Genomic DNA, 21,863 nt, shown 5'->3' on the forward strand with positions numbered 1-21,863 from the left:
GCTTAATTTCTCCTTGCAAGTCTGTTCAAGATAAAAGAAATCCTTCCTGCTTGTATTAATGCAAGTGCTTGCTAATGAGTACTCAAGGAAAATACCAAAGGTATATAAATTGGTCACTGGCAGCATCCATTACAAATCCCTATCCTTGAAGCTAAGGTTATCTACTGTGTAGAGTGAGAAATAGAAAAGTAAAACTATAAATCATAGTAATGTGTGATAAGTATCCATGGACACACAAAGAATGATCAGGAAAACTCTTCATCTATAATAATGATATTTGTATATTCAGTTAGTTATCAAAGTTATAGCTAGAAGGAAAATGTTATATCTTAAACCGTAGATATAAAAAGCTACTCACACACACACACACACACACACACACACACACAACCCTCTGCAATAATTTGTTCCCAAGATACCTCCTTTGAAATGTCTGTTTTCTTGGCAAGTTTATCATAAAAAGAATTGTAATAGGAAAAGGCAAAGATATTGTGCCCCCAAATGTATTGATACCTATAAGAATCATGGACTCATATCATCTGGATACTATTAAAATGTTGCTAATGTTTGATTCTATGGGCTTTGAAAGATTATTGTGTAAAATCTCCTTCATATTGGCATATGTATCAAGTATATTTGTCCAAATTTCCCTGTTAAAAATGTATAAAGAAGATTAATGTCTTGTCTTATTTGGTCTCATTTGAATAAGAAAGCCAGAGTACAACCTGTGGAGTCAGTCTTCAGGTGTTTTCTACCATCTCTTTGAGACAAATTCCCTCTTTAATTTGAAACATCACTAAGTAAGATAGACTAGCTGCCCAATGAGCTCAATGCACCTATCTCTGCTTCCCATCTTGACTGGCTTTGGAACAATCGAACACAGATCCTTATGCTAACAAGTAAGTGCTTAAGTAGTAGAGCCAAACCCTTCAGTACCTTTCTAAGAAATAATTGTTATTTGGTATCAGAGTCTAAGATTGAATTTACATTTCTAAACATAGCAAGAACATTGTAGTTTATTTCCATGCAAGTAATTTAATAAAGTCAAATTTGCTACCCAAGAGAAGAAATCATTTTATTAATTATTCTACCTATCCTACTTGGGATATTTTTAATGGGAAATACAAATGAGGAATGACGTTTAGATTCTAAATTCCACCATCTTCTCTTGAGGAATAATTATTGTTCTTTATTCTTCCTTTCATTCCAGTTGAAAGAATTCAGATTCAGTGGGATGAGGTGCAAGAACAGTTGCAGAACAGGAGACAACAGTTGAATGAAATGTTAAAGGATTCAACACAATGGCTAGAAGCTAAGGAAGAAGCTGAACAGGTTATAGGACAGGCCAGAGGCCATCTTGACTCATGGAAAGAAGGTCCTCACACAGTGGATGCAATCCAAAAGAAGATCGCAGAAACTAAGGTTAGTATAAAACATAGCTTTTATAAAGCATACTTGTTATAGTAAGTGAAAGCATGCCATAGATTAAAATTTAATTGTTTTTTAGTGACAATTACATTGAAAAATGAACAGTGAAATTCTTGCTTGTATTTGTTTGATTGCTTTTTTCTTTTGGAGACAAATCTCAAACTAAATATCCTCAAGATTACAGATGAGACACAGTACAGGTTAGAGGAAAACTGAAGGCCCATTGCAATCTTAAAGTTAATTTTCTTTTTGTATTATGTGCAGAGTTTTTTAGTTTTGTTTTGTTAATACAGGTCTTACATAGCCTGTTCTTGCCCTCACTTCTGATCTTCCTGCATACACCCCATAAAATTAGAAGCATATATTTTGCCACCATGCTAAATTTCTGCTGGGGGTTGAATTCAAGATTTCCTGATGCTAGACAAGCACTCTATTCAGTGAGATAAATCCCTGCTTATCACCCAGGTTTTACACCACATCATTCTTTTAAGAACATTTCAAAGATAATATGCACACCATACTACCATAGTAATATGAAGTTAACTTAATATTCATCATTACTTTCTTCCTAGGAAAAGTAATAGATACATTCCCCCTTATATCTCACTTGCTCTCACTTGAGAAGGGAGGGAGTGGGCATCAGAAAATGTATTCTTGTATTCTCACTTTCTTCCCCCTTTCTCTAACTTTAGCACAGCATTTTCTGTGTCTCTTATTCTTCTTTTCTCTTACTTTTAAAAAGTTAGAAATATATTTCTACTTAATAGTTTAGTACTCTCTAGGGTAAGATGAAATGGTAAAGAAAGAAAGTGCATGATACCTTTAACAAGTACCATGCATGATGCTTTATATACATTTGATCATTTCACATCTTATATTTATTAGCCATCTGACACATTAAATGCTAAACAGTGGATATTGTTAATAGATTTTTTTAACCAGTGATATAATATGGTTATAAAGTAGTATGATTGGATATTTGATTAAAAACTCTCCACTGTTTTTTTTCCCACTCTGTCAGAAAGTCTTTCTGGTAGACAAGGATCTAAATCTGACACATGTTATATTATCTAAGAAAAAAATACAATTTTCTTGAGTAATGTCTTTTTTCATTTCTAAAATATCTCATATCCAAAGCAGTATGTTTATATTATGTTAAGTTGTGTTGAGAAATAAAACCTGATATATCAAGAACATAATAACAGTTAATAATAATTGATTTGTTACTAAAAGTCAATTAGAACCCGATAAATCCTTTTCTCCAATCTCTGTCCAACTGGTCACTTGGGGATAAACTTTTCCAGTTCTTTCAAAACTATTGTTTTAAAAATATGGGTAGCCCTAAAGCCACTGAGAATTTTATGGAAGGCCTAGGATTTCTACCATATCTCACTGACCAGATCTTTTTCCCAGTTAATTTCAGACACATTGACTGGTATTAATAAGCTTTTAGCCAATCTTCATCAAAGCTGCATTGTTAGAGGATCTAAGCTGCTGTGAAGTTAAGATCTTTGACATACAAAACTTCTGGAAGGCCAAGTGGGATTTTAAGACTCATTATTCTCCCTGTTATCATTAATTTCCTGGCACAGATACATAACTACTTTCTAATAATTGTTTTCTTAATTCTTGGTCTGAATATTTGAAATTCAAACCACATGATTATTTTTGATTGCTCTGTTCTTAACAATAAGCTAGTATACTATGAATTTCAAAGATCATAAATAAAAAGGATTAATAAATATAAAATTATCAAGAAGAGAGTTTGACATAGAGGAGGAATAAACAAAAATGAGATATAAGTAATGCTGCATTTGACTTTAAAGGATGACAATTGAAAAATAATATTACCCTGAAACAATCCTAACGGTGTGTCAGGAATTATTAGGGTGTAATAAGTAGCTGTTTTAAAAGACTAAAAGAAAAGAAAATATGTAAGACACAAACAAAACAGTCTATATATCTGAACAGATGTTTTTAAGAGACCTAACAACATAAGATTTTATTATAATTACTAACTTTTTCACGACTTTTAAAAAAGGTTTTGAGTAGTCTTCTGTCTACTTCATAAAAACGACTTGGCCATTATCTATAAAAATTTTAGGCATTCTTGTCTGCTTTTAGAAATTTAAAGATGGGCATGGCTGTCACAGTAAACATATGAACATAAGGCAGATGATAACGATGGCCAAAACGTTAATGTACCCAGAAACCTCCTCCCCTGGATGATATAAATGAATACTAATATCCTTTTGCTAATACTAAAGTTGAGTGTTTGTTCTATGCTAAAAACAGTGTTAGTCATTTTACACTCACTCTTTTAATTGGGTCTCTCAGTCATTTCTTATGAAAAGTGCTCCTTTTTAGTAGCATGCAGAGAAGACTGAGGCTGGTGATGTTCAGTAACTTCCTTTGATAGGAGGAGGGATATGAAACAGGAATTTATAGCAATGATTCTTGTATATGACTTCACAGATTTTCTTTTCCACATACTTTCTGTGTAAATGAAATAAATTGATAAAAACATCATGAGGTTCAGAAAGACAACAGTAATTATTAATGGACAAATAAGATATTATTGATAAGCCAACTAACTGAAAAAGAAAGTAACTAAATGGTGTAATATGGGAACATTTTCACAGTATTTTCTACTCTGAAAAACTGATGATAATTTCAAATTATATTCATTTAAATGAAACTACTATTTTTAATTCTTTGCAAAATTAGGGAACAAATAAAAGAGAGATCTTTTCTTAGCTAAATGTGTTCTTTCTACTGAATGATGCTGGCAGGCTTATCACTTACAATTTTCTTTTAAGAATTTCTTTTGGAAATAAATACAAGCAGATACTGGATAAGCTGATCTACATATTTCTCCTCATAAAGTATTGCTACATTTGTTTTGCTCTGATTCCAAGAGAACCTACTAGTCTTCTAAGGCCCTTATCAGATTTGGAGAGCTGTGGTTATAGCAGTCAGTGTCCATTGCTGCCCCATTCTGATGCTGATCCAGTCTACTCTTAGTAAAGAGCAGTAAATGGTTACAAATGCTAACACAAGTCTTTGACCAATTTTTGTGGTCTTTCAAGACAGGGTTACTCTGGATTAACAGCCTTGGCTATCCTTGAACTCACTATAGAGACCAGGATAGCCTCAAACACAGAGAGATCCACCTGCTCGTTGCCAGGATTAAAGGCATGTATCACCATGCCCAGCAACATTTTTAGTACTTTAACCAAATAACCATACTTGAATTCTACTGATCTTGATTCCTGGCAATGTGGATGCATTATTGATTTTTAATCTCTAATCTCTTCTAACCATTATGTACACCATTAATTATCATAATAATGTATATAATTTATTAAAATTCTGAATTTTCAGTTTAGTGTTATCACATGATTTTCCACAGTTTTATACATTTTAGTCATTATCATTTTTAATTCTCCATAGCATTTTACTTAGCTCCATCTTTAACTCTTACCTCTCTGGTTTGATATTTTTAAACTATCCAACTCTTGGTTTAAAGAATAATGGGAAGCAATTGTAAAAATAATACGATATTCACATAGTAGAAATCACATGTGAAATGGCTTCTGGGAAAGCTCATCTTAAAAACATGTTCAGGATAGAAGGAAACAGCAGTAGGAGAACACTGTTCAGGCAGAAAAGAGACTCCAGATGGTCTATTCTATGAATTACTAATTAGTGGGTTATGATAAACTATACATAATCTATTTGTACATTCTCTCTTTGCTGTATTAATCATTAATTTCCTGAAACAAAGATGTGCATTTGGTATTCAGATAATTTAATTAACCACATCTTATTTGACCTTCTTAGGGTTGGTATAAATATGCTCGCTTTCAAGAGACAGACTTTACAAAACAAACACCCCCCAAAACAAAACACACACACACACACACATGCACACACACACACGATTCAACACTAAACAAAATACCTGCCAATAAGCCGTAACAGAATCCTATGAGAGACAATGACATTTAGAACTTTCAAAAAAAAAACCAAAACTAGTATGCCAATGGCACCTGAAACTGCCAGCACTGACCATCCTAGGATTTATTTCACTTGGAACTATTTTGGTTGAGGTCACAGCCTATTCACCAGGCTATGATTGGACCAAACTTGGCAGTGAAATCTTTGGAAAAATTATTTCTTGATCATTTTGAACTTTCTTTTCCAGTGGCAATAAAAATTTGGCCAGGCTCACACTTTCCATTTATTTCTCTCCCTTCAGCTCCTGAAAAAGAAATTCCTTTTTTTGTCTGCTCTGTGATTGCTTTTGTGTCAAATTCAGCATAAAATCTTTTCAAACGTAACGGTATTAGCTGTTTTGTGCTTGGGTGAGCTAAGAGTACATGAATTCAATAGAGAAGTGAAATCTTGTTGTGCCTTGCTGATTTGTCTATTTAATACTTGAAACTATTTGAAGGGAGAAATCTAATAACTTTCAATTATTAAATAAACATTTCCTAAGCTGAAAAAGCCTATATTTTCAATGTATCTTTTACTGGACCATAGATACATTATAATTGTAATTAATTTTCTTACTAAAACCTGTTCTTTTTTCTATTTTATTGGATATTTTAAGTTTTTATATATCAAATATTATCTCCTTTCTCTGTTTGCCCTCTGGAAACCCCTTATTTCATCCCCCCTCTGCCTGCTTCAATGAGGGTGCTCCCCCACCCACCTACCCAATCTCACCTCACTGCCCTGGCATTCTCCTATATTAGGGCATTAAGACTTCACAGGAGCAAGGTCCTCTCCTATTGATACCAGACAATGCCATCCTCTGCTACATATGTGGCTGGAGTCATGTGTCCTCTTTGTTTGGTGGCTTAGTCCCTGGGGGCTCTGGGGGATCTGGTTGGTTGATATTGTTGTTCTTCCCATGAAGTTGCAAACCCTTTCAGCTCCTTTATAGAAAAACTTGTTCTATAATGTACCTACACTAGGCACCTTCAAAATCACAAATTATTTTAGTGGGAAATAAAGAAATCAGGGGAAATTATATGATTAACTTGAAGTGTACATTATTAATTTATGTGTGTGGGGGGAGGTGAAACTTACATGAGACAGTATTTTATCTATATCATAGGTATGTACAATGATAGAATGTGAAATTTATATGTTAGGCATACACATTTTGATATGTATATTTATATATGTATACATATATGTATATTAGAGTTACACAATTGACTGAAACTAGTAGTTTGACAATGTGATTTCTAATCTAATAATAAGAAATATTGTCTAAGATTATCTGTTCAGAACCTACCATCTGGTCATGCATTTTTAAACCATCCCTTTATTCTTGTGTAACACTGCCAAATAAGTAAGAATCAATAAGCTATTAGTACTTTTCTTTTTTTTTTTTTAGCTTATTAAGACTTTTTTTTTTAATTCGATATATTTTTTATTTACATTTCAAATGATTTCCCCTTTTCTAGCCCCCCCACTCCCCAAAAGTCCCGTAAGCCCCCTTTTCTCCCCCTGTCCTCCCACCCACCCCTTCCCATTTCCCCGTTCTGGTTTTGCCGAATACTGCTTCACTGAGTCTTTCCAGAACAAGGGGCCACTCCTCCTTTCTTCTTGTACCTCATTTGATCTGTGGATTATGTTTGTGGTATTCTAGTTTTCTAGGCTAATATCCACTTATTAGTGAGTTCATACCATGATTCACCTTTTGAGTCTGGGTTACCTCACTTAGTATGATGTTTTCTAGCTCCATCCATTTGCCTAAGAATTTCATGAATTCATTGTTTCTAATGGCTGAATAGTACTTCATTGTGTAGATATACCACATTTTTTGCATCCACTCTTCTGTTGAGGGATACCTGGGTTCTTTCCAGCATCTGGCAATTATAAATAGGGCTGCTATGAACATAGTAGAGCATGTATCCTTATTACATGGTGGGGAATCCTCTGGGTATATGCCCAGGAGTGGTATAGCAGGATCTTCTGGAAGTGAGGTGCCCAGTTTTCGGAGGAACCGCCAGACTGATTTCCAGAGTGGTTGTACCAATTTGCAACCCCACCAGCAGTGGAGGAGTGCTCCTCTTTCTCCACACCCTCTCCAACACCTGCTGTCTCCTGAATTTTTAATCTTGCCATTCTGACTGGTGTAAGGTGAAATCTCAGGGTTGCTTTGATTTGCATTTCCCTAATGACTAATGAAGTTGAGCATTTTTTAAGATGCTTCTCCACCATCCGAAGTTCTTCAGGTGAGAATTCTTTGTTTAACTCTGTACCCCATTTTTAATAGGGTTTTTTGGTTTTCTGGAGTCTAGCTTCTTGAGTTCTTTGTATATATTGGATATTAGCCCTCTATCTGATGTAGGATTGGTGAAGATCTTTTCCCAATTTGTTGGTTGCCGATTTGTCCTCTTGATGGTGTCCTTTGCCTTACAGAAACTTTGTAATTTTATGAGGTCCCATTTGTCAATTCTTGCTCTTAGAGCATACGCTATTGGAGTTCTGTTCAGAAACTTTCTCCCTGTACCGATGTCCTCAAGGGTCTTCCCCAGTTTCTTTTCTATTAGCTTCAGAGTGTCTGGCTTTATGTGGAGGTCCTTGATCCATTTGGATTTGAGCTTAGTACAAGGAGACAAGGATGGATCAATTCGCATTCTTCTGCATGCTGACCTCCAGTTGAACCAGCACCATTTGTTGAAAAGGCTATCTTTTTTCCATTGGATGTTTTCAGCCTCTTTGTCGAGGATCAAGTGGCCATAGGTGTGTGGGTTCATTTCTGGATCTTCAATCCTGTTCCATTGATCCTCCTGCCTGTCACTGTACCAATACCATGCAGTTTTTAACACTATTGGTCTGTGGTATTGCTTGAGGTCAGGGATACTGATTCCCCCAGACTTTCTTTTGCTGCTGAGAATAGTTTTAGCTATCCTGGGTTTTTGAACATCAATGCAAAAATACTCAATAAAATTCTTGCCAACCGAATCCAAGAACACATCAAAATGATCATCCACCATGATCAAGTAGGCCTTATCCCAGGAATGCAGGGTTGGTTCAATATACGGAAATCCATCAATACAATCCACTACATAAACAAACTCAAAGAAAAAAAAAACACATGGTCATTTCATTGGATGCTGAAAAGGCATTTGACAAAATTCAGCATCCTTTCATGCTTAAAATCTTGGAAAGAACAGGAATTCAAGGCCCATACCTAAACATAGTAAAAGCAATATACAGCAAACCGGTAGCCAGCATCAAACTAAATGGAGAGAAACTTGAAGCAATCCCACTAAAATCAGGGACTAGACAGGGCTGCCCCCTTTCTCCTTATCTTTTCAATATTGTACTTGAGGTACTAGCTCGGGCAATTCGACAACATAAGGAGGTCAAAAGGCTACAAATTGGAAAGGAAGAAGTCAAACTATCATTATTTGCAGATGACATGATAGTCTACCTAAGTGACCCAAAAAACTCCACTAGAGAACTCCTACAGCTGATAAACAACTTCAGCAAAGTGGCAGGTTATAAAATCAACTCAAGCAAATCAGTGGCCTTCCTATACTCAAAGGATAAGCAGGCTGAGAAAGAAATTAGGGAAATGACCCCCTTCACAATAGCCACAAACAGTATAAAGTATCTTGGGGTGACTCTTACCAAACATGTGAAAGATCTATATGACAAGAACTTCAAGACTCTGAAGTAGGAAATGGAAGAAGACCTCAAAAAATGGGAAAACCTCCCATGCTCATGGATCGCCAGAATCAATATAGTTAAAATGGCCATTTTGCCAAAAGCAATATACAGATTCAATGCAATACCCATCAAAATTCCAACTCAATTCTTCACAAAGTTAGAAAGAGCAATTATCAAATTCATCTGGAGTACTTTTCTTCTTAAAGCACTAGGACACCAGTAAACTTAAAACATAGAGAGCATACCTTATATATCTCTGATACAACATAACTAACATCAGGGCACTGTCCCGTTACTCACACATATATTTAAGACAGAGTTTCCATGTCTTGCTCTCCTTTATACTCTGACCACACCATTATTTTATCTAGATGACATTCGCAGTTTAACTTCTTCAGTATTTGAAACTGTACTGTGATGACTCTCTAAATCCACTCCTACACACACACACACACAAAATAATTGAAGAGAGTTGTAGAAATTCTCCTCTAAACTCAGAAAATTAACAAAAAATATAATCTCTGGCATATTATGTGCTGTAAAAAATATAGGAAGAATCTCAAATCAGTAGCCCCATTTCCTATCATTGGAAACTGCAAAAAGAAGAAAATTTTGTTATCATAAATACTAGATGCTATAGTGGAAATAACAAAAGAAAGAAAATAAATTTGATACAGAAAGATTTAGAACTATGTTTATGTATAACAAACAGAACTCTTTTTGCTAAAAGAAAAAAAGAAAAAGTCTCAAATTGCTAATTATAGGTATGAGAAAGCATATTGTTAATAATTTTATATAAATACAATTAAATATTAAAAATGTTATGAACAACTGAAAAAAATAACACAATTAAATTGTAATAAGTAAAGAAAATGATAGTTTTACATTTACCCACAGTGAAAGATGCAGGTCCAGGGGGCTTCAAAAGTGAGTTCTACCATGCTTTTAAATAATAATAAATCTCCATCTTTTACAAACTCTTCTGAAAGTAGAATAATACTTCTCATTGAAACATAGTATAATAAATAAGAATAATGCGGTAAAAATGCAGTGAAATAAGTTCTATCACTCATAATAGCATGGATGAACTTAATGGACTTACACTAAATAAAATCAGTCAGGTATAGAAAGCTAAATGTCTTAGTATACCATGTGAATTTATATATGGACTCTCATCACTCCAAACTTATGCAAGTAGAGACAAGCATGACAATGACAAGGGTCTTGAGGTATTCTGGTGGAGATCTTGGTGTTTCAGTTAGAATGTATAAGCACTCAAAATTTATTCTACAGCATGCTGATATGGTTACTAATAAAATATCATATATGTCTGAATCATTTTAACTCCATATTTCAAATTCTCTAATACAAAAAATAGTGAATATTATATGAGGTAGTAGATTAGACTAATTACCTTAGCCATCATGTTTTATCTTATAAATGTATATAATTTCATTTGTTGATTAAAAGTAAATATTTTAATTAAAATAAGCAAAGCTTAATAGTTTACAAAACATAACCTATTCCAGGATGGAATTTGAAACTAAACACAAAGTCTTAAACTTTAAGAGCTGGAGTGATGGCTCAGGCGTTAAGATCACTTATAGTGTGATCATGAGTGTTTGGATCCCAGCATCCATGTAACAAGTTGAATATCTAACAATTGCCTATCTTTCCAGTTTAAAAGGAGCAGAAAGAGGACCACTGTAGTTTGCTAGATTCCACCCTACTTGAGAAAAACAAGCCAAATTCAGTGGTGGAATCCTGTTTCAAATGCATAGATAGAGCGTTAAATTAGGACAACTATTGTCATCCTCAGGCCTACATAAGCATGTGCAAAGCTGCACACCCATCCACTTGCCTGTACACACACACACACACACACACACACACTAAAATTTAAAATATTTCAGAAAAATATAGAAGTACAAAAGTTGTTAGGCATTATTTTCTTAGATGCAACACCAAAATGAAGGTAATAAAAGGCAAATCCTCAACTAAGGAAACTAGAAGAGCTGAGAACCACGTAAAGAAACGTTTGACATCCTTAGTCAAACACAAATCAAAACAACCCTGAGATTCTACCTCACACCAGTCAGAATGGCTAAGATCAAAAGCTCAGGTGACAGCAGGTGCAGAGAAAGAGGAACATGCCTACACTGCTGGTGGGATTGCAAGATGGTGCAACCACTCTGGAAATCAATTTGGTGGTTCCTCAGAAAATTGGACATAGTACTACCTGAGGACCCAGCTATACCACTCAAAAGATGTTCCAACATGTAATAAGGGCACATGTTCTACTATCCTCATAGCATCCATATTTATAATATCCAGAAGCTGTAGAGAACCCAGATGTCCCTCAGCAGAAGAATAGATGCAGAAAGTGTGGTATATTTACACAATGGAGTACTACTCAGCTATTAAAATCAATGACTTCATGAAGTTCCTAGGCAAATAGATGGACTTAGAAAATATCATCTGGAGTGAGGTAACCCAATCCAAAAAGAACATATATGCTATGCATACACTAATAAGTGGATATTAGCCCAAAATCCCCTAATACCCAAAATACAATTCACAGACCAAATGAAGCTCAAGAAGGAAGACCAAAGTATAGGTGCTTCGGTCCTTCTTAGAAAGGAGGACAAAATACTCACAGGAGCAAATACAGAGACAAAGTGCAGAGCAAAGGCTGAAGGAAAGGACATCCAGAGACTGTCCCACCTGGGGATTCATCCCAGATATATCTACCAAACTCTGACACTATTGTGGATGCTAAGGAAGGGTTGCTAAAAGGAGCCTAATATAGCTGTCTCCTGAGAGGCCCAGCCAGAGCCTGTCAAATACAGATGTAGATGCTTGCAGCCAACCATTGTACTGAGTGTGTGGTCCCCAATGGAGGAGTTAAAGAAAGGACTGAAGGAGCTGAAGGGGTTTGCAACCCCATAGGAAGAACAAAATATCAACCATCCAGACACCCCAGAGCTCCCAGAGACTAAGCTACCACCCAAGGAGTACACATGGAGAGACGCATTCCAGCCACATATGTAGCAGAGAATGGCTTTGTCTGGCATCAATGGGAAGAGAAGTTCTTGGTCCTGTGAAGATTCAGTTGATGCCCCAGTGTAGGGGAATCGTGGGTGGGGAGTGAGGGGTGGGTGGAAGGGTGAAGGAACTCCCTCACAGAAGCAGAGGGAGGGGGATAGGATAGGGTATTTCTGAGAGAAAGAGAAACCAGGTAAGGGCATAACACTTGAAATGTAAATAAATTAAAATAGATATAAATAATTTTAAAAAGCAAATTATACTTAATGAAAACAAAAACTTTTTTACTTCAAACGATGCCAATAAGTTAAAAGACACAGCAGTAGAGAAAATAATTTAAATAGTATGTGTAATGAGAAATGTATTCAAGAACATATATGAACTCTAATAACTCAACCAAAATACAAATTACCCAATTACAGAGACTGTTTTAATAGAAATTCTCCAAAGTAGACATCCTTAAACAAGTGATAATATAGTCATCATTAGTGATAAAAAAATATAAATGAAAAACAATAAAATGGTACTTTATATACATTAGCCAAAATAATGATTTCATACTATGAGAAGCAAAACAAGGATGGAGAATAATTGGAATCTTTACATATTTGATGAGTATTTCAAATGGTGAATATATTCAGATGTGGTAGGCCATACCTACAATCTAAAGGTAGAGTAGTACTGTAAGTTCAAATCTAGTATGGGCTACAAAACAAACAGGTTCTATAACAGCCAGAGTTATGTAATAAAACCTAGTCTCATGAAAATAAACAAATGAATGAATAAACGTGTAAGTAAAATTTAAAAAATGTCAAAGCAATGAGAAATATTCAGAAATGTACAAAGATATAAATATTAGTGTTCTGCTGCTAAATATATTCTCATCAAAAATAAAAGTAGACACAAACATTTATAACAAAGTATTAACTAATTAATGATAGTATTAATTATCATATTCAAGATGTATAATCAACTCATATCTCCACCAACAAATAAATACATAAACAGAATCTTGTACATGCAAAAATGTAATATTATTAAATGACAAAAATTCACTAGGAGGCTGATAGTGTAGGGTAGAAAAATCTCAAAGTCATTATGCCAATTCATATAACTAGTCAAAAATAACACTGTCTCTTTCTTTCTCTGGTTACATGTAAAACAAATTATAACTGAGGACAAACTGATAGTTTAAAGTTATTAATATGAGATGGAAAAGAGCTTATCTCAGAATTGTATTTTAGGAATGGTTTCACATCTATGTGACTCCAAATCAATAAAGTATACAGTTTCAATGAGTATATAATATGTGGATTATATATTGATAAATCTACCTTTTTCTGTTCTTTTTTAAAAATTTTATTTATTGAATATAATCTTCATTTACATTGCCAATGGTAAAATCTTTCCTGATTTCCCCCCTCCCCAAAGACCCCCAACCCCTCCTCCCACCTCCTGCCTCCACATATATGGCCCTCCACCCAACCTACTCCCACCCCCCTCAATTTCCCTTGAGCCTTTACCTGACCAAGGACCGCTCCTCCCACTGATGCACAACAAGGCCTTCCTCTGCCACATTTTTTGGCTGGAACCATGTGTACCTCCTTGGTTGATGGTTTAGTCCCTGGGAGTCTTGGGGCGTTTGGGTGGCTGAAATCATTGTTATTCCCATGGGACTGTAAACCCCTTCAGCTCTTCCATTGGGGACCCCATGCCCAGACCAATGGTTGGCTGCAAGCATCTGCCTATGTATTTGTAAAGCTCTGGCAGGGCCCCTCCTGAGACAATCATGGCATTCTCCTTTGGGTATACACTTCTTGTTGTCCATAGTAGTGACAGGGTTTGGTGAGTGTTTATAGGATGAATCCCCAGGTAGGGGAGTCTCTGGGTGACCTTTACTTCAGTCTCTGCTCCACACATTGTCTCCTTTATTGCTCTTGTGAGTATTTCGTTCCCTTTCTCAGAGGAACCAAAGCACCTCCACTTAAGCCCTCCTTCTTCTTGAGCTTCCTGTGCTGGGTGAATTGTAACTTGTTTATTTTGAGCTTTTGGGCTAACATCCACTTATCTGTGAGTGCATACTATGTGTGTTCTTTTGTGATTGGGTTACCTCACTCAGGATGACACTTTCTAGGACCACAAACCAGGCTGTATACACCAGCTGATATGAAGCTCCTAACACATATATAGTAGAGAACTTCCTGGTCTGACAGTCAGAGAAGATGGAGGCCCCAGGGAGTTTAGAGCTCTGGTGTAGGGGGGCATCCTCATGGAGACAGGAGGCAGAGAGATATGGGATGTGGAATAGTCGGAGGGTGGAGTGGGAGAGGAATAAAATCTGGAATGTAAAGAAGAAAGATTAAATATTTTTTAAATATATATCCACACTTCATGAAGACTACAGGGGCTTTTTCCTAATTTTTAAAGTGCAGATATTTGGTCTCATGACAAAAGATATTTGTGAATGTAAAATAACCCATAGAAATTTAAAAATTACCTAGAAATCTGGGTATAGTGGTAGAAGAAAATGTTACTGTCTGGTGAGTTCTGATAATCTTCCGGGGGGCAGTTTCTACAGGAACACTTCCACACCCTTTCAACCATACTTCTCTTAGAATTCTGGGTTATATGGATGATTTGTTAATTACAACACTGCTTAAGCCTTTTAATAAAGTCAGCAAATTAAAGCGAGAGCTCAAATAAAGAGAATGCTTTCCAAATGTCATAATGAAATTAAGGTAATGAAGTACTTGGAGGACTCTCCTCCCATCCTTTTTTATAAAACTTATTCCAAAGAAGCTGAAAGAGAAATGGGGCCTGAAAGTAAAGAGAGGAAAAAATAAATTGTATGCCATTAGTTTAATTATAAAAATTCATTACATGAAGCCATGTAAGACAGAAAATAATGGAACTCTAATGGGTTGGCCGATAACACATTTACTAGCCTGCACTCAGCTTGTAGTCATTGTTGAAAGGACAAAAATGTAGCAGCACTGGTATGGAGCCCTCAAAGCTGTTGAAAAGATTAATCATTTCCAGTAAGCTGGAAAATGAGGGCCATTTTCTTAAATAGTATCCTGTATGGAATGTTACCTTAGGAAACAGAATTGTTTGGTAATGTCAAAGGTTTAATGGATGAGTCTTAGAGTTAATGGTGAGAAGCTTTACATTCTAAATAGCTTCCTTGCACATATTTTAACATTTTTATTATAAATCCATAAAGGATTTTATAGGTCATTTTAATTCACACAAGAAAGAAATGAATTAACTTTCTTTTCCCAATAAAGATTTATAGAACACTAATTCATATTTATAGCTAAATTGTTTAGTGATTTTAAAGAACCAAGCAAATATAATCTTTTTCTGCTCTCTATGAACATTCTACTTTGAGTTGCACAATAATTTCCCAACGATGGCATAATTGTTGAGGAAAAAAATGTCCTTCAAATTTCAATTACTGCAGATAAAATTACTTTTCTTAAATTTATTTATATGTAAATCATATGCAAATACACGATGAAATCTGAGTCTAGATACCTGTACTTTTGTGATATTTCTTTCATAGATTTTAGCAAATTGAAAAAGTATGTCAAATGTAGGGACTTTTTATTGTTAAGTAAACATTTGTGAATTTGCAATAGGAAATAAAATTTAACAAATGTTAAATGTGGATATGTAGGTATGCTATATATGTTTGTGGTCTGTCTTAACAGGGAGGGGATTTGGATTTTATCAGGGGGGAATGGATTTATTCATAAAATTTACTCACATTTTTCAATAACTTAGTTGGTGAATACTTTTACACACCAACTAGCCTTGCCTACTACATATAGTTGCAAAAAGTTAGTTCAGGCACAAAAATTCAGAGAACCACACATTCACACACCCAGGAGTACCATAAAAGCACTAGACTGGAAGCAAAGGACCTGGTACAACCCTGTGCCCGGTGTATGCTGTGCCCATCTCTGTGAGTTCACATAACCTTCATTCATGTTGTTTAGAGGGCCTTGTTTATTGACGTTTTCCATCCCCTCTGATTATTATATTCTTTTCTTCTTTTTTTTCTGCAGAATTCTCTGAGCACTAAAGGGAGGGATTTTGATGGAGACACCCCCTTTACAATTGTGTGTTCCAGGGTCTTTATCTTTCTGCATAATATCTAGCTGATAAGAATAATATTTTAACTATATTTGTTCCTATCTGCTGCAGAAGGAAGTTTTCTGATGATAGCTGAATAGCAATGATCTATGCATATAACAGAATATCATTAGGAGTCATTTTTTTTCTTTTTTTTTTTTTAAGATCAGTATCATTTGGTTTTATGCTAGGTCCCTGGATTATCTAGTCACAGATTCTTGGTCAATCAAGCAGTGTTGGCTAAGGGTTTCATTTTGTAGGGTGGGCAGACCACAGGTAAGAGATGGCTTTTAAGATAAAGTATCTTGCTTTAAAAAGTAAGACGTGGTTTTAATTATGTATTTATTAAAACCTTTATATTCTGTATTTGTAAGCCTACATATTTATACCCTGATGATAGGTAATCATAGCATGTGTTTAATAGTTTGATCTTTTTTAATTTTTATTAACTTGGGAAATAATAATAAGGCTATTTATCTGAGTTTTGAACTGAGTTTATTACTAGTGATAGAGCTAGAAATATAGGTAATATGCTTTCTTTTAAAATGCAAATGCAGTTTTCTGTCTAATAAGGTATTTTGCATCTTGAAATACATTACTTTTGTCAGTTTAAGTTTAGCTTAAATAATAAGAAATTGAAAGGTAATTTTGTGTCTTAGGAATTTTCTAGAAAATGGAGGCGTTCATAGGGTTGTTTCACATTTAAACAGCTTTTACTTAGTATGGAATCTGCAAGGTAGAAGTAGATGCTATTTCTTGATTATCAATTTATCAGTTATTAATAAAGAAGTTTGGAAGAAAGACCGACATTTCGCAAGGATATATTTTATCTGCTTTTCATACCAATGACCATGTTTTGTGCCAAAAGAAACTCTTTTGTTTTCCTCTCTCTCCCCTTTACTTCACTCTTTTTTCTCTACCATTTTCACAGCACTTTAGTATGTAAATAGCTGGGTAAACTGAAAGTATTTGCTATATACAAGTGCCATTATTTTGTTGATTCTAAAATCGTATATTCTAGTTAAGAAATGTTGGATTTTATAAAATCTCTTAACTTTTTAAGGAATAGGAGTGTAGTCAAATGCACTGAATTATACCAAAATTATCAAGATATTATTTTGTTTAAGCATTATACTAACATGAAACACAAATTATAAAATTATTTTTTTCCTTTCACACATTTCTATAATAGCTAATTCATCAGTTCATACTGATTTTTTTTAAAAAAAATTCCAGGTCAAAACTATCTTCTCTTTTTCCATAATAACACACTGGTTGTATTTTTGTTTGTTTAAGCAGTGAGGATTGAACCTGGGTCTTGTATTAGCACCCTACTGCTGAGTTATAGACACAGCCCAATCATGTTCTCTTCCCCATGAATATTGTGCACATTTATTCTTTATTTTCTAATATCCCTGTTTTAGTTTTAATTTTATTGCTATGAGGAAATACCATGACCTCAAAAACTCTTATAAAGAAAGATATCTAATTGGAACTGTTTTACAGTTTCAGGGGTCTAATCCATTATCTTTATGGTGGGAAGCATGGCAGCACATGGGCAGTCATGGTGCTGGAGAAGGAGCTGAAAGTTCTACATGCTGATCTGCAGGGAACAGAAGGGAATTATGTGCCACAATGGGTATAGCCTGAGCATATAGGAAACCTCAAAGCCTACCCCTTTAGTGGCATACTTCATCAAACAATGTCATGCCTACTACCAAAATCCACACTTTCAAATAGTGACTGAGCCAATCGGCCAAGCATTCAAACACACGAGTCTGTGTGGGGCACACCTATTCAACCTTCCACAATCTCCTAAGCAAATAGTAAAATTACTCTTTGCATAAATTTTCTTAATCTTATAATACATTTGTCTTTTTGAATATTTTGTTAGGATAAATTATAAGGAGGGCAAGTATGAGGCTATCGCTTGGTATCTATTGCTAAAATGTCATAACATTATGTTTCCAAAAAATAGAATATAATAATTTTACTAGTTTCCCCATATAAATTTTTGTTTACTATCATAAAATTGTAACTTCTCAATTTAACACATTTATATTACTTGAAACTTAAGTTTTTCTCTTTGATAAAAAGATTTTATTCTGCCACTTTAAGTTGCCTTTTCATATTTCTTTGTTCATACCTCAATAGTTTAATCTGCCTCATTGTACCAGCCTTGATGGACATTAAATTGTCCAAAAAATTATGAAAAACACAGGAGTTATTTGGTTTAGAAAGAATTTTATGTCTTGTCTTATATTTGAATATTAAAGTACAGGATCTTTAAAATATTATCTTTTAGAAACCATGGAGTAACAGTACTTTTTTTGTTCAACATTTACTGTATGCAGAGTTCATTAAATGCCAGTAGATGGCACTAATTACATAAACAATTCAACAAGTTAATGACAACAGAAGAAAGGCCTGTTTTTGTGTTTAGATTTTGCTATATGTTACATGCTCAGCAATTACTGCTGAGTTTTTTTATAGTTTATACTCTCTTGTGACAAAAACAATTGAGCTTATTTTAGTCTCAATTTAGTGGCACTAAATTGAAGTGTCTACAAGGAGTCAATGCTCAAGATCCTGCATTTGAAATGTTGTCATGGAAAACATCTTAACTTATATCACTACAGTTGAGTGACTGACATGACAGATTAAAAACAATTGTGAAGACATGTTATAGCCTGAAGAATCAGGAACTATTTATAAAATATTTAAAGATGCCCCATTTAGAGATGTCTGGATAAAAAGTGACATGATTTTCTTTCCTATACACACCTATAGCAGTTGGCCAAGGACCTCCGCCAATGGAAGATAAGTGTAGACTTGGCAAATGATTTGGCGCTGAAACTTCTTCGGGACTATTCTGCTGATGATACCAGAAAAGTACACATGATCACAGAGAATATCAATACGTCTTGGGGAAACATTCATAAAAGGTAAGAACTACTTTATTTCTAAGACTATTTTTAGCTGTAATGGAGGGTCAGTGACCTTTGATAGACCATACCATCCCATTAATGACATACACCAATTCAACTCAAAAGCCTGGCTTGCTGTCCTGTTTTAATGAGGAGAAGCCTGGGATTTGGTGAAGTGAAATGATTTGCTTCCATTCACAAAGACAATGATAGAACTAAGCAGTTAACTAAAAAGAAACTTCAGGAAGCAGAGAAAGAACAGTGGAAAGGATCAGGACCATGACTTCTTGAGATCATGTATAGAGTGAGCTACCTTCTTCACTTAGGCCCCAGCTTTGAACATTTCAATCTTCTTCCATTAATGCTAACAGAGTTTGAACCAATGAGTGATTGCTCTATGAGATGACAAACCTCTGTCATCTTCTTAGCTCCCAATGCCTAGATTCAATAGACACCAATCAAGACTTGATATGCAAACCCATTACAAAAATTAATGGCTCTGAGAGACACCACCTCTTAACAATAGGTCCTATCTTCATATCAATTATTTGAAGTCTAGTATGTTTTTTGTTCATTAATACTGCTTGCAAATATTAATAAAACATGAATCATATAAGCAATTATTTTGTATTTGTCTCACACATTACTCTAAAGTCCATAAGGGTGTCTTTTTGACACAACCCCTCATCCTTAAGCAGATTATATAATCAGGAGTTAGTAAATATTTGCAGAATCAGGATTCTTTCTGCATGAAGATTTACTTTCAGTGTGCTGTAATATGTTAATTATTGTTGGGCTGTTATTTTTAATTGTGCCAGAAAACAAAGGCAAAGAAAAAAATATTGCCCATATAATGAGGAGCAGGACGACAGGGAAAGCTAAATCCCAGAAGATAACATGAATTACTGAAAAAGTCAGTAAGGCAATTTTAATTTGGAGAAAAATGTTAGCATGGAGGAGAAAAATAAAATTGATTTTAAACTAAGAGGCAAAAGTCTTAGGAGTAATGAGCTATTTATATGCAAATCTGAACTGGGGGTGGAAAGTGAAAATTCCTGGGGAGCTTGATTTAAGCTGGTGACCACAGAAATAGAGCACTGAATTCCAGAAAGAAGATTCAAGCTAAGGTTGAGAAGTTACACTGGAACCCTTTCAAAAAGACCCTAGTGAAGAAAGAACAGGTTTTAATATGAAGCTGGTTCAGTTGCTATTTCTTCTCAGGACAAGATTGAGTCAATCTTCTTTTTCTTTTTCTTTCTTTCTTTCTTTCTTTTTTTCTTTCTTTCTTTCTTTCTTTCTTTCTTTCTTTTTTTTTTTTGAGTCAATCTTCTGTAAGTGCAGATGTGCTGTTTTTGCTAAGTCATGACATAGTAGGCTTATAAACAAGTATCTAGATAAAAACAATTGGTATTAGAAAGTCAACCAATACAAGACCTGGTACATCCTTTTCCACTGAGCCAGATAAGGCAACCTGGTTAGGGGAACATGATCTACATACAGGCAACAGTCAAGAACAGACCCCACTCCAGTTGTTGGAACACTAGAGTGTATTGTTTCTGGGAGGGAGCTGTCTTACACTCTCAGAGGAGAAGTGAAGCAGGGAGAGGGGCTCTAAGAGAGGAAGCGGGAGAGGAGAGGAGAGGTTGCAGATCAGGATGTAAAGTGAATTAACAGATTAATTAATGGAAAAAGTCAACCATTAGATGTCAGCAGAAAGCACTGAGAAGAAGATTCTCAAACAGATGTTACTCTGGGAAATGGCGTTAAGATCAAGTGTTAATGTAATGAGTTTTAGGAATATAAATGAGGAATGAACTAAGAGGAAAGCTTGTTCATGGTACAAAATTAGAGCTTTAGGGGCTGCTCTAGGCCATTTACTCTGTTTTCTTTTTTTTCACGGATGCTTCTTTTTATAAACTCATGGCCCATGATGCTCTAGCTGTCCCAGTTCTTTTGACACCTTATTAGAGTTTTGATTCTACATGGAAATGGCTTTTGGTTTATATTTGTTGCCTTCATTCCGTAAAAATATCAACTTAGGAAGTAATAAATTACTTCCCCAATGAGTAAAATGAAGTCTATTTTTTATCTCAGCTTATATTCTCAGCCCATGCACTATATACAAATGTATTGAGCTACTTTTGATTCCTGCTTTATCTTCCCTGCTTTTGTCTCTACTATTTATACCCTTTGGGAAGTGTAGCTTTGCATTTTCAGTGTGATGACTACCTGTCAACATTTTCAGCTGAAGAAGCTCCTCTGAGTTTTATGCCTGTATATCCCACTCTTTCCTTTCCACTCTAATTTCCCACAGGAACTTGTCATTGAATACAACCCAAACCAAACTCATCTTTGCCCTTGGTCAACATTTTATTCCAGATGAAACCAATTTCTTTTCCTATGATTCCTAAGCAATGAACACTCCACCTCATTCAGTTCTTCCTTTTGGGAATCTAAGATTCATGCTTGATTCTGCCTTCTCTAAGTTTTGGAAATTTATTTGCTATGTAAATTCCTTTAAACCCTAGTCTCTTTTCTCCATCTCTCTCTTCCTGTTTAAATTATTAAAATGAACATATCATTCACATAAATTGATTCATTTCTAGCTCTACTACTTTCTAACACATT

At 34.9% G+C, this 21,863-nt stretch overlaps 1 protein-coding gene across 1 annotated transcript in view; it reads left to right on the plus strand.

Annotated features, from left to right (window-relative positions):
- Dmd (dystrophin) overlaps window positions 1–21,863 on the plus strand; it is a 1,772,476-nt gene that overhangs the window by 1,167,631 nt on the left and 582,982 nt on the right. The window contains exons 49-50 of the mRNA XM_052170230.1: window positions 1,211–1,422; window positions 19,099–19,253. Of these exons, the coding sequence (XP_052026190.1) occupies window positions 1,211–1,422; window positions 19,099–19,253 (367 nt within the window). The remainder of the gene's footprint in view (window positions 1–1,210; window positions 1,423–19,098; window positions 19,254–21,863) is intronic.

This window comes from Apodemus sylvaticus, chromosome X, assembly GCF_947179515.1.
Source record: "Apodemus sylvaticus chromosome X, mApoSyl1.1, whole genome shotgun sequence".
NCBI classification, from domain to species: Eukaryota; Metazoa; Chordata; class Mammalia; order Rodentia; family Muridae; genus Apodemus; species Apodemus sylvaticus.